At 43.4% G+C, this 14,378-nt stretch overlaps 1 protein-coding gene across 4 annotated transcripts in view; it reads right to left on the bottom strand.

The window, feature by feature from the left end:
• Positions 1 to 14,378, bottom strand: part of RASGRF2 (Ras protein specific guanine nucleotide releasing factor 2) — a 121,783-nt gene that overhangs the window by 80,380 nt on the left and 27,025 nt on the right. For all 4 annotated transcript variants that reach the window (XM_054287598.1, XM_054287599.1, XM_054287600.1 and 1 more), the window contains exon 2: positions 4,397 to 4,503. In XM_054287598.1, coding sequence (XP_054143573.1) covers positions 4,397 to 4,503 — 107 coding nt within the window. The remainder of the gene's footprint in view (positions 1 to 4,396; positions 4,504 to 14,378) is intronic.

Raw genomic sequence — 14,378 nt, 5'->3', positions numbered from 1 at the left:
AATTTTGATGGCTACAAATATGTGTTGGGGAAAAAAAAATAACAAAAAGCAGTACAAAATTAGATTTTCTATATGTCAATCTAAGAAAACAAAAAGCCTCAACTACCTCAATTGCATTGTCTCAGCTAACACAGGGATTACCACAGCTTCTCATGAGGATATGACCCTCTGGAAAGCAATTTAATACTTCCCTTTCTCAAATGCCAGCATATTCACACAGAACAAAATGTTCCCAGGTCTCTTTTCAATATAAGAGTAGTGGCAGTCTTCTCAATTCCTCCAACAATTTGTAACTAAGACACCTAGACAGTACAAAAAAGCATCTTAAAAGTGCTACATAAAATGCCATTCATCAATTCCTAAAAAAACCCCTTAGGTTAGGCTCAAATCAACAGTGGCACTTCAGAAGTTGCCAAAACTTCTCCCATTTGTCAAAAATACAGATAAACTTAAGGGAAAAGGTCTAGATCATGATGAAGGCAAAATTCAATCCCTAACGACAATCTGTGCTCTTTTGTTCAATTAAGTTGGCAAGAAAAGTCTTACACAATACTCAAAAACCATTATTTTTGCCTCTTTTTATCTATCTTCAGCAAAAGACCCAACGGTTTAGTAACTAATTAGAAACTCCAGGCTGTTCTGCTCCACACAATGCAAAGCAAACAAAAGCAGCTTCCAGTGAAGGAGAAAATCATCAGAGCAAGGAGGTAACCCACAACAGGGAATGACACTCCATGCTTACCAACTAAATTTTACAATTTTTTTGGTCACTTGTTGGAATTTTGTCCAAGAAAACACAAGAAAGCCGTGTCTGTATCCCTGGGAAACTTCCCAAAGAAAATTTAGATACCTGTGCAGAAAGAGTGATGAAGAAAATCCCCCAAATGGCAAAGGACCTCAAGACTGTCCCTCATGGAGATGCCCATAGTTCAATATCAGCAGGAGGTAGGCCCAAATAAGGTGGAAACAGGCAAATAGCAAAAGGGGTAGAGATAAAAATACTGATCTTAGTTACTCAGCTGTCCTGTAAAACCTGCAATGACAACTCCCTGGTGGAGTCAAAAGTCAGCCACCCTGACCCTGAATGTCACAACCAACTCCTCTGCAAGTTCTCACTGTTTTCAGCTGTGCATTGTTTACCATTGCCTTCATTTCATGTCAGTTTCTACCTTGAAAATTCATGTGTGACACACTTACAAACTGAACTACAAGGATAAAAATTTTGCCTCATGTTATGAAGTTCTTCTTGCTTACGTGCCTTTTACACCAGGCAATGGACAAGAATCACTGAGGCTGGAAAATCCCTGCCAGCCCATGGAGTCCCAGCTGTGTCCCATCCCCACCTTGTCCCCAGCCCAGAGCTCCGAGTGCCACCTCCAGGTGCCACCTGCAGGGCTGGGCACTCCAGCCCCCCCTGGGCAGTGCCAAGGCAGCTCCTGAGCCCCCTTTCCATGGGGAAATCCCTGCTGTGCGCACCCTGAGCTGCCCTGGCCCAGCCTGAGGCCGTTCCCTCTGCTCCTGTCCCTGTTCCCTGGAAGCACAGCCCAAATCTCCCCTGTGTGTCCCCCCTGGCAGGGAAAGGTTGTGGCAAAACCAAACTGGTGCTGCAGAGAGGGAAGCCCAGGATGCTGCAGTGCCTGAATGTCCACGAGCATGAGGCAAAAAGCCCTGTTCCCTTCCTCACTCACTGTCAGCTGGATGCCTTGATTTAGCTTTTGTATTTTTCAAATCCTGTGCTGCTTTAGGGTATAACTCTAAGCTCCATCTAGAGTGTTAGTTCCTGTCTTCACATTTTGGTCACACAACGCCATTCCTCTGGGCCTGAAACTCAAGGACACCCTACAGCCTCAGGCCCTGAAAGTATAAAAAAGGTGAATTGAGGGGGAGCAAACTGGGGCTAAAGGACTTCATTACCTGAAGCTGTAGTTGGAGGATTAACCCCTGAAATGCAAATGGTCCAAACTTTAAATTGTGTGAAAAACTCATGACCATTATCCATCTAGGGTGCAACCCATGGGAGGCCTCTGACTGCCCAAGATGTACCTATTGAAGGCCTTTAAAAAATACCCACTCTATTCTTTTAATGTTATCCAGCTCCCGTTCTAGGCAGCCACTCCAGGACACTGCACAGCAAAAGCTGTCCCAGACCAGGACAAGCCCTGCAGCAGCACGGGGCTGTGGTGTCACACAGGGGACACTGGCCCAGCCCTGAGCCCCAGGGACCCCAGGGCATGGGATGATGTTGTCACCCAGAGCTGCTCTCCACTGCCCACCCACAGGGCTGGCCTGGGAGAGGACAGAGCCCCACTCAGTGGCACCAGCAATACCTTAAGTCTGAGCTTTCACATCCTCCAGATTCTGTACTGCATTGGTAAATGACTCTGAACTCCATATTAAGTATCAGCAGTTCTCCTCACAGCCCAGTCACACAGAACAATCCTTTTCCAGAACCAAGGACACCGCTGCAGCTCCAGCCCAAATAGTGCAAACAACAGGGAATGGAGGGGAGCAACCTGGGAGGGTGGGACTGCATCACCTGGAGCTGGAATCGGGCAATCAACCCCAATGTGGAAATGGACCAAAACTCATCAAAGTGTGAAAACTCGCGACTCAGAGTTCATCTTGGGTCCATCTTAGGTGGAGCCTTGGCCACAGTTTCGTGCTGCCCATCCTTTGAGGCCTTTTAATAAATGCCTACTTTATTCCTTTAACGCTGTCTAGCCTCTGCTCTAGGCATCACCAGAGGAGGACACAGCTCCCAGAGCAGGCTGCCCAGGCAGCACAAGGCCTGCAGCCCCAGGGCCTCACTTCACAAGCTCTAAATTAAAAACTACGAGCTGCTCATGTTCAATTTTAGTTCTGAAGCAGAATCACTTGTGTTTACATGGCTCGTGTCCTAAGCAATTCGGGAGCTGCCTGGCTCCTTGTGCGTTACCATGGCACTGCAGATTAGCTGAGGTGAGTGTGGATGGGAGGAGGCTGCAGAAAGTGCATTTCAGCAGCAGTTTTGCCTCCTGTTATAAATTACAAATACCGTTATTGCCTTTCACATTTATGTATTAGCTTTTGTTTTGCAAGTTGTTGTTCATCACAGAGATCCTGACATAGTGAAATTTGTGATTCCTTTTAGCTGCTTTTTGGTATAGTATAATCAGTCCGTTTAGGTATAGCTTATAGAAATACTTGGTAAATATTGAAGTAAAAATTGAAAATATAAATATAAATAGAATTATAAAATATAAATATAAGTATAATATAAGTTGTAAATATAGGTATTGAAATATTTGATAAATATATCTTAGGCCATAGCATAATATTAAAATAGATATTATCTGATGTTAAAATGCCTTTATGTAACTAACTCAGAGAATGGAGTAAGATAATTATGTGATTCCTTGCATTTGTGGACTGAGTGGTAAAATAAGAGTGACAAAAACCAGAACCCAATTTACTGGCTCCTCGTTACCAGGGAGTGTAAAAACAACAGGATGGAACCACAAGAAGAAATGAAATATATTGGTTTAATTTACAAGATGGCATGAAGACAAGCCAAAGGTTAAAACCAAGCAAAAGAACATCTAAACCCAAAGGAATGTTTGAATATATACATACTCAACTCAAACTCGTATGAATATGCCTGCACCCCCTGCAATGTAACAGTATATAGAGAACATGGTTTAGGTTAATGGTGCGCTTTTAGCAAATAGCCAAGCACCCCAGCACTGGATTTTATCCCTTTTATCCCTTACTAAACTTCTAAAAACTTTGAAGATTGAGCATCTTTTCTCACACCTCCTGCATTCCTCAGGCCTTCACTGAGATGACTTTAATTTAGACTACACCTAAACCATGGCCACTTGCCACCCGGGCCTCTCCTCAGGCACAGAATACTGCACGGCTCAAGGTCCTACCGTGTCCCTTTTCACAAAACTGTGGTTCAGGTCATTCAGAATTTCGGTTTCAAAGTCAAAAATGTATTTGTCACGCTTAATCATCTTCATGGCTTGATGTCCTCTTTCTTACACTTATTTCTCTGCAAGAGTTTTTAAGGAAAAACTCATTTATTCATCTGTCATATCATTAATTTCCTCATTCACATGACACGCTTGTCTCTAACAGAAGACTAATCCTAGGGCTTCTTTCTAATAAAATAATATATTCTTCCAGAACTAATTTCAACTGCAGCACAATTGCTTATGAAAGATAAAAGGCAGTGAAATAAGCATTGAATGTTAAAGGTGTTTTTTTCCTATAAGGTACTCATGAATTGGAAACAACACCCAGATAATACATGTAATCATTTCTTTCTGTTTGGAAGATGGGTTTAGGTTCTAAAAAGTATTATCCATTTATCTGTAATAAAATGGATCAGAGGGTCACAAACCGAGTTCCATACCTTGCTTGGTGAATAGCTTCTACCCACTCATCTCCATCAACCTCATCCTCACAACGCAGTTCCAGTGGCTTCTGCCCCTCATGGCCAAAGAGAACAGTAAAATAATGCTGCAAATTAGAACAAAGGAAAAAAGGGTTCAGAAACTCTTAAATTAAAAAAAATATGTATCATTTAAAAAATAAACAAAAACCGACCAAACAAAAAAAATAGAAAACACAAAAAACATCCCACCCAGCAAATAAAAACCACCAGAAGACTTTCTATACTCAGCCCAGTGTGTTGCCAGCCCAAAGATGTGTTTTAAGTTTTAGTCTTGAAACATGGATTGAAGTTAAAACTACCCTGAAAATATTCCCCTGTGTATCAAGGTAATAGCTTTCATGTACTTATTGCTAAGTTATTGTTTTAAACTTCCACATCCAAGACAACAAAATACAATTCCCTAAAGAGCTCCTACAGCCAAGCACAATAACAGAACTACAGTGGGGTGTCTGCAGTTCTCCCTCACAATTTTTAACCTCAAACTTCCCTCAGCCAGCATGGGGATCCAAGCCTGGAGCCACCACCATCTCCTCCCAAAAATGCAGACTGTGCACTGGCTCCAGTTTATTCCCCACCTTCCCAGAAGAACGGGGACCCTTGTCATCCATAATACTCCCAAAACAGGTTTTCCCCTCTCTCAAGAAGTCTCACCCATAACTATATGGCAACCATCTTTTTTTTTTTTTTTCTTCACAAGAACATGCTATTCACCCAAAATGTGGCATTTCTTGTATGAAGGACATTGCCCTGGTGTGTTCCACAGAACTTTCAGGGAGGTTTTTGCCACTGTCAGAACGCAGCATGAGCAGATTTAGCTGGTGGGGAGGGGAGCGCCACCTTAGCTCCCACATGACAGGGATGGATATTTACAACCTTATTTTGCACAGCTGGTGTACCAACTTACAGCCAGGCAGCAAACAGGCTTCTTCCAGCCCAGATGAAAACAGGTCAGAAAATATTCTACCTAAAGACACCTTCAATTTCCACAAGCACCCTAAACACACCCTTTAGTAATCCAGATGTTTCACAGGCAGGAGGACGAGTGAGGGTCATAAAAACATCTGGGTGTGGGTCGGAGGGCATTCAGGAGCAATTCTGACTGAACTTGTCTGGATCCCTCCACTGTCCTCACCGCCCAGAACTCCCCCAGCCCTCGTCCACCTCCACATCTGTGCACAGGGAACAGAAATTCCTGTCTGGGCTCCAACAGCCAAACTCGAGCACTCCTACATTTGGCTTCCTTTTGGGTAACATGAGCACAAAAAAAGGCATTCCAGGAGGAGAAAATATTCACTTATGCATTGTATTAGTTTGTTAAACATCGCTCTGAATATAAAAAGCACTCTTCAGGCAGAAGAGCACCAGGATTACAGACAATCACAACAGAAACGAGGCCAAATCAGAAGCAGCATTCACATTAAACAGGCTTTAACTAAATGAAGTTCAGGCTCAGACCTGTTAAATCTCAGAAATTAAACAGCTCCAGAGCCCAAATGAGGAATAATAAATGAGTAGAAGAACAATCTTATAAGCTGTAGGGTTTCAACAGAGCATATCACTTAAACCTGAATACCATGAATAGGAAGGAAAAACCCATTTAATCAGGTCCATAGGATTCTCCATAGCAGCGAAAGATAAAAACTTTTACAATAATACAGTGCAGTTGAAAATAACCTACAGCACAGTGAAAAGTGCAGCAAGATTACACACAAATGTACTCTGTTTATAGAGTGGAATAGTCTATTTTAAAAAGCATATTTAAAGATAAATCACACTGTTCAGCACTGCATATTATGTAACAAGTTATTTGCGTTTCATAAAGCTGTTACATATAAAATTAGAATAAAGACACAAGTGCAGACAAGCACTGGATTTAATCCCATTGTGTGGGGACTCAAGTTGAAGGGAGAGACAATATCAGAGTCCTCCCTACTTTCAAAGTGCAGCAACTCAGACCTCTTTAAAGCAAGACTTGCAGTGATCTCATGTCACGGAATTTAAACTCAGAGGTGTGCAGTTACCATGGTGACAGGCACGCCAGAAACACACAGTTAGACCAAGAAAACGCATACATTTAAACTAACTTAGAGGGCAACCACAGCAGCTGTGGACCCAATGGCAACTAAAGCTAAATAACAGAAGGCATTTGTTTTGAAATCACCTACATCTGTCAGCCCCCTAAACAGGCATGTTGCATTCAAGCATCAGGATCAGGTCTCACTTCATTTATCCAGAAATCGTCAATTCTAGACCAGGAAAAGTGCAAGAAAAATACCATAACATGACTCTAAAAAGAATCTCAAAGTCATCTTTAAATTCTCTTTTCAAAATAAATGTCGCTCATTTAAAAAACTAATGTACTACAAGAAAATAAGATGGTGTCTGTGATGCACTATTACATTCCCCAGTAAGTGATGTATGTGAGTGGGCCTGTATATATAATTACACAGAGACAATATAATTTTAGCACTGCCATACAATGCCAAACAGTTCAGCTTGCACATCACTGCAGCACAGTACAGGTAAAAAACACCCTGCTGCATACACACCATCCTCCTCCTGAAGGGAAAACAGTAAATATTTAAGCACTGTAGCACATATTTACATCAACTACCCTCATCACCATCATTATCCTGTCTGCTGGATATCAGGAACACACTTGTGTTTCAACTTCAGCTAGACAATTTTGTGGTTTATGTTTATTCTGAAAACCACTGGAATCATAGAGGGTAATATGAACAATCTGTGTTTTGACATAAAACAAATGAAGTAATTTCATTTCAAGGAGTCTCTTCAGTGTTCAGTGACACAGCAAGGCTTCATTTGCACAAAAACACCTTTGGCAGAGTTCTTGAAGGTAAAGTTGGAGGAAAAAAAAGAGGAGGGGAAGCTTCAGGTACCTGGCACAGGTACGAAGGCATGACTGACAGCCAAGGAAGGAGCTGAGGGACATCAGGAGCACTGCTGTGTGTCACTCCTTGGCCCCTACCTGGGCTTGACCAGAGTTTCTCCCTTCAGAAGGGAAAAAAACATTGTTCGGATTACCAAAACATCAATGGAACAGACAAACTCTCACCAAAAAAAGTGCAACAGCACAGCAAACAAACAAACAAGCAAACAAAAAATACACACACAACTCCACAAAAAAACCAAAAAATCCAAAAGCCAACCCAAAAAAAAACCCATAGAAAAAAAAAATTAACTCAAATGATACGTGCTCTGTAACAGAAATACTGCTTTTCAGACCACTGAGGTCAGTAAGTGGCAATGCCCCAGACAACTGCCTTTTCCAAAGATTTCCACGCTAAACATAAAACTAATTTATAATAATGCACTGTGAAATCGTAATTTTAAAACTTAGTTGTGCCATGATCTGGCCAGGTGCTATTTCCCGAACTTTCACTGATTTACTGCAGTCCTGGTTTAACTATTCAAGCTGGGATGTTGCGAGTAAGTTAAAAAGAAAATTTACGGGTGTCAATATTGATAAGAATGGGAAACAGAGATGAAAAACAATGGTGGAAAATTTGTTTGTGTACCAAGATTGCTACCAAAACATTAAGAGCCATAACAAAAGCCAGTCTTCAATGTGAGACATGAGGAAGCTTAATCATTTGCCATGTATTTAAGGCTTACATTCACTGCCTGATGTTTGCAAGGGCGTGTTGCAAACCTTTGAGGCTGGAAAAGGTGGCAGGGGTGATTAATTAAAATTTAACATGACAAGTTAAAAATATTTATTGTTCTTGACTTCTAAAGACATTTTCATTTCAGAACCTGGAAGCCTGTGTGCAACCTGAAATGCAAGCAAATTGCTGAGCAAAAGAGAACAATCACTACAGCAACTGAAAACTCCTCAGTAATCCCAGAAGGAAAAGCAGCAAATTGCAGTCTAAATCAAAGCAGCTTATGCTATCCAAGGACACATTAACTCATGGAGTTTTCAGATGTGTTCGACTGACAGTATTTTGCCCAGCTTCTGAAACGCAGAACAAAATGTGTACTCTATTACTCACACCCTGGGGAAAGGGAAGGAAAAGAAGGGGAAATGTTGGGAAGAAGGCAGCACCTCTAGGAGGGAATAAGCGGGCAAGGATGAATATGAGGAGGTGAGGGAAATGTTTGGGGGAGAAGGCAGCAATCCCTCACATGGAGAGATCGTTTACAACAATGTGTGGTGTCAGGACAAGGGGAATGGTTTCAACCACAGGAGGGTGAGACGGCGATATTGGGAAGGAATTGTTCTCTGGGAGGGTGAGGAGGCCCTGGGATGGAGCTCCCAGAGCATCCGTGGCTGCCCCTGGATCCCTGGGAATGCCCAAAGCCAGGCTGGAACAGGCTGGGACAGGCGTCCCTGCCATGGAGGGGTGGGATGGATGGGCTTTAAGGTCCCTCCCAACCCAAACCCTCCCGTAATTCCATGGCTGTGCCAGCAGCAGGGTGGGCAGGAGAGCTCCTCTCTGCCAGGGAAGATTCCCCCATGCTGGGACTTGCTGTGCCACCACTCCTGGCAGGAAATCCACATCCCATTGCTGCTAAATTAGCATGAGAACGGAATGATGACAGGACTGAGAATTCATTTTGAAGTTTCCAGGGAGATCTACTGAGCCAACACATTTCATGCTTGTATCACACCAATTAGTAGAAGCTATAATGAGAACAGGATTAGTGGACATCAGAATTAACACGACGTACTTGGGAAGAGTCAGATGGTTTTTGTACAAGGATGTCATCTGCTCTAAACCCGGAGGAGTTCTCAGAGGGGTCAACAGGTGTTTGGGTTGCAACAAAAATGGTTTTCACAGTGATTTTGACAGATATTTAGGGAAATGCTACAGCATGTAGGACTTAAAAGAAAAAGGTCATTCCACAGATTAAAAAAAAAAAAGAAAAATAAAAAAAAAGAAAAGCAAAAAAAAAATCTGCTCAAAAGCTAGGAATCAGTTGGAATATTGAGCCATCTGTCAGTTCTTAGAATGCAACAGTCATCAAAGGACTTTCTCAGGGAATTCTGTTGAGGACTGGGACAGCCATTACAAAGGATGACAAAGTTTGTAAATTACTTGAGATAGTAACGATGAGAATCTATTATTAAGAACTTCAACAGGCCTGAGTTACTGGAGAGCAAGAGGGCAGACAAAATTAATTGTCACAAATGCAAAGTGACATACGTGAGGAAAAACACTCCAAGCTTCACATGTGGGAAGATGGACTTTGTGCTTGGTAGCACCACTCAGGAGCAAGGTCCCAGGAAAGGTTCCATGGAAACACCATCCCAGTGCTCAGCAATGCCAAAAGAAGCAAATCAGACTGCAGGGATGGCTGGGAGAGGAACAGAACAACGTGAGCAAGGTAGTTACACCATGAAACATCCCGAGTACTGTGGGCACTTTTGGGTATGTCCCAGCTGGATGACTAAAAATTTAATCTGGGACTCTTCAGCACAGGGAAAGGACACGAGATGATGGTTTTGAGATGAAGGAGGCCAATTCAGACTGGATATGAGGAAGGAGTATTTTACCACGAGGGTGGTGAGACATTCAAGGCCAGGCTGGACAGGGCTCTGACCCACCTGATAAAGTCACAGCTCACTGCAGGGAGGGTTGGGCTAGGAAACCCTTAAAAAGCCCCTTCCAACCAGAATGTTCTGTAATTCCATGGAAGGAACAACTCTGGGGATACAACAGGAGTCTGCAAAACCAGGAGGTGTGCAAAGTGCAAGAATAGGGTGTCACAGGTCTACTTCTTTTCCAATTAAAAGTTAAAAAAATCTATTAAACAAAGGTCAGAGAAAACAGCTTCAAATAAACAGAAGAAAGTGGTAATTCACAGAGCTGGTGATAGCCTGGCGCTGCTCTGTGACAAAGGAAGTGGTAAATGCAGTGGCAGTGATGTGCAGGCAGAGCAGAGGGTTCACTGTGCAGGATTTCTGGGCTAGCAAACACACAGAATTCATATATTAGTAATGCAAACAGTCCTGAAGCTGAAAATAACTGGAAAGTCAGAGCAGAGGGAAGGGAAAAGTAAAATAAGCATTAAATAGATGCCTTCCCCAGCATGTCCTCACAGCCACTGTGTGGCACAGGTAATTAGAGCAGTTGGACCTTTGGTTGGAACCTTTCTCATAGTCCTAGAGGGGCTAATTAAAACTTCCCTTGGTGGCATAAGAGTCTTCTACAGCCTTCAGATTGCTCTGCACCTGATTATAAACGAGATGTGCTGGTGCCTTCATAAAGTGCTGGCTCTAACAAGTTTCTTGGGGTTTTTCTTGCTGATTTTGGGTTCAATTTTTAATTCTTTTAAAAAATAAAGAAGTAATTTGCAAACCTGGTAGAGACACACTGGAGTATTTCAGGTTCTGTGTTTCTTTCTGGTGACACCTGGGGATTAAGGAGGTGGGGGTTTTTTTACCATTTTAATGTTACTTCATCGTCCCTGATAGGCAGACATCAGATACTGAACAGAACTAGGGAGAAAAATATTCCACAGGGAAATTAGAATAGGGCTTTTATCTGCCTAGAGCACATTAGAAGATACTGATTTGGATCTCCCACACTGAGAATATTCAGAGATGGGCTGTGATATCTGCTCCAGGTTTAGCTTCAAACTGGACAAATACAAAATATCTTGTACTGGGTGAGGGATGGGATGGCTTGATGTCTCCTATCTTCAGCCAATATTGAATTAATCAAGTGCCAACCTTCTCCATAAAATCTATTCTGACATCTGACAGTGAATTGCCTTCCTGAGCCGTCCTGCAAATATTGCCAGGCCAAGAACAACTGAGGTAATTATATGTAATTATGCAATCAACAGTCTTCCAGTTAGGGAGATTACACATAAATGCACCCTGTGTTATAAACTCTTACTCTGTCAATTAGAAAATACCAACTTGCACGCAAAACAGAAGTCAAGGAATACACAAAGGTCACTGAGGACCTAAATTCTCCTGCAACTCTGTTGACTCGCATTGAAATTACACCAAATTACAATGGTTACAGCACTTGTTTTCATGGATGACAGAACCAGGCTAATATGGCCCCATCTGCTGTATTTTCAATGCAGACCATTTGTACTTCAGCAGCAGTTTATCAGCAAGGGAAAATTCTGCCACATAAAAGGAAAATTTTAACAAGTAAAACCTACAGGAATGGGTACAACAAGTAAGTGCAGCTAAATTATTCACTCATAATAAACTGAACACGGGTACCTCCATCTCAAAGCGCATTTGACACAGCCCAGTGGGAATCTGCTGCCAGAAACCACAAGCCACTTGTTTCCCAGGGACCTGAGAGCCGCCTTGCAGCGACAGCACAGTCTCTAGTAAACACTCACAGCCCTGCCAGGGCTGCTGCCTCCCTCCCACGTGCACCAGGGCTCCTGGGGCTGCCACTGACACATCTCTGCATCTCATTTCCCCAGGTGACTGATGCTGAGATGCGCCCTGAGGACACTTCTGCAGGCTGCATTCCTACAAAGCACGGCCAAACCCAGCCTGCCCAAGCCCAGAGACAGACAGAACTGCTCCAAACACCTGGTGGTGGACACAGCCAGCTCTGTGCTCACCCTCCACCCCATTCCCAGCATTGTGATCCTCCCAAACGCCGAGGAAAGGACACGGCGCTCAGAGCCGCAGCTCACACTGAAACACAAAAATATTCCAGCACCACTTGTTGCCTCTGCTCCCTCCCAGGCTTTTGTTTCTCTCCAAAACATTCCTTATGCTGGCAAAGGAACAACTGCTCTCGGAAAGTGCTGGTTTAATGGCAATTTGAGAGGTTTTTCAGGACACACACACTCTCATGTGGAGAGCTCACCAAACGGGCAGGCACCCGCGGGGACCGCGGCAGTGAAATGTTTGCAGTGCAAGTGATGGAGAGGGAGCACAGAAATCCCATTTTCCCTGTTGCACGTGGGCTGGGGGCACAGCCCCTCACTCCTTGCCCCTGCCCCATTTCAGGGTTTCAGCAGCTTCCATCTGGCCCAAACTGGAGGGAATGAACACTCAACTCATTCCACGTTTTGGTCCCCCCTCAAGCATGGCACAGGTGACAGGAACCGGGACCACAGCTGTACCACAAAACTAAGCACAATACAAATAAATTAGAAGAAATCTAACTAAAGTAGTAGAAATGGAGCTGTATCAGTAGGAATGTGCCTGCATCAATAGAAAATGTGATGTTCAAGCTGACACAGAAAGGACAGATGGGGAAAACAGAAACAGACCAAAGGGAGTACTGTAATCATTTGCAGTGTTGAACGTTTTTCAGGACTCAAAGCTTTCTGTGTTTTGCTCTTTTTTTTTTTCCACACGCTCTAATTTTTTCAGCAGTTGTCACAACCTTAACCTTTCTGCTTGTACTGACAGCCTTCCCCTCCTTGTCCAAACAGCAGCCAGAGCTCTCCAGCCCTTTCCTCTGAAAGTGGCAGTGCTGAGAGCTCCTCCGCACCAATTCTGACACAAACCTCAGCATCTGGCTTGCCCTGCAGAAGACATCCCTGTATTTTAATTAAAAGATCGGACTTTAAAGGCCAGAACGAACATTTATAACCTTCCATTTTGATTACTTATGTAATATGGACCAGAAAAATCTCTCCAGAGAGCTCCTGCATCAAACACACAGGATCAAGATGAGACACACATCCTCCTTCAGCCATCCTAACACAGAAAAGAAACACAGAAAATAATGAAAAACCCTCCTGAGCCCAAGTTAAAATTTTCTAGGTAATAAATTACCCTTGCTGCCGAAAACATGCAGCTTCATTTCAAAGAATGAGCAGGCAGGTAAATAATGAAATTATCTGAACAGCCTGGATTTTGAAGATTGCATTCCTATACTGTGCACTGCAAAAGTGAAGCCTGGCTTCCTCAGCAAACACCATCACATATGTACCAAAAATAAAAAGGAACAAAGATAAATCCACCCCTAAGCATTCACAATACAATTTCCACAGAGCAAACAATTTTAATGTATTAATTTACAGGAAGAAGATTAATTTACTGTCTTCTAATTATATTCTCAAAATATGCAAACACAGCATTTGACATTTTCAAAGCTCTTTACAGACAGTAACTAATCTCCAAACTCCTCTACAAGGTAAGAATTATGGTGCCCATTTTAGACACCAGGATATGTGCAAAGATGCCCAAATATAGATCTGCTGTAAAAGAGTTCAACTCAAGACTGCTATAAACAGAGCTTCTCTCCCTGAAGTGAGCCAACACACGATAGGGAGGCAAGAATAAGAAGTCAGCACATCTCAGACCTTGTTACACCCCTGTTATATATAATAATTTCTATCTATAAACATTTTCAAGGGGAAAAAACCAAACGCTTGAAATTTCAAGCCTCTGCAGTTTTGTGTGAGATGAGGGACAAGGCTGCTACAGACACACGCCAACACCAGGGACTGACAGGGCTCTGATGGAAAATGAAAGACCCCTGCAAAGAGCAAAATACAAGGTTTTCATGACACCTGAATGATGTTATTGCACGGGGAAGCACCCTTGTGTTGGCACCACGCTCCCTCGCAGCCACACTCTGTGGTTAAGCAGCCCTGAAGGGTCAGAGCCTCATTGCAACCCTGTAAAAAAAGTGGCAAGAAAAGTGGCAGACTGCGGCTTTGAGCACCAAAAGGCAACTGCAGCACCAGAGCATCGACCTGCGCCTTGCCTGGACTCACAGCCCACCACTGTCTGCTCTGGCCACCTGGATCCAAGGCAGGAGGGCAGGGAGGGACATCCCAGAGGCCGCGGAGCACAGCACGGAGCTGCTCCAGCCACAGCGCTCAGAGGAACAGGGTCTCCACTAAAATTGCATTTCCCAGCCTCACCTCCACGACTGCGAGGAGAAAACTTCCCATTTAGGGAACCTGGAACTGCCTCCCGCAGCACATCTGGACGTTCCAGCACATCTGGACGTTCCAGCCTCCCAGGGGA

This window comes from Melozone crissalis, unplaced genomic scaffold, assembly GCF_028551555.1.
Source record: "Melozone crissalis strain CALT ecotype California unplaced genomic scaffold, PUWL_Pcris_2 ptg000060l_1, whole genome shotgun sequence".
Lineage (NCBI taxonomy): Eukaryota > Metazoa > Chordata > Aves > Passeriformes > Passerellidae > Melozone > Melozone crissalis.
The sequence above is the reverse complement of the archived record's forward strand: the minus strand, read 5'-3'. Positions and strand labels throughout refer to the sequence as shown.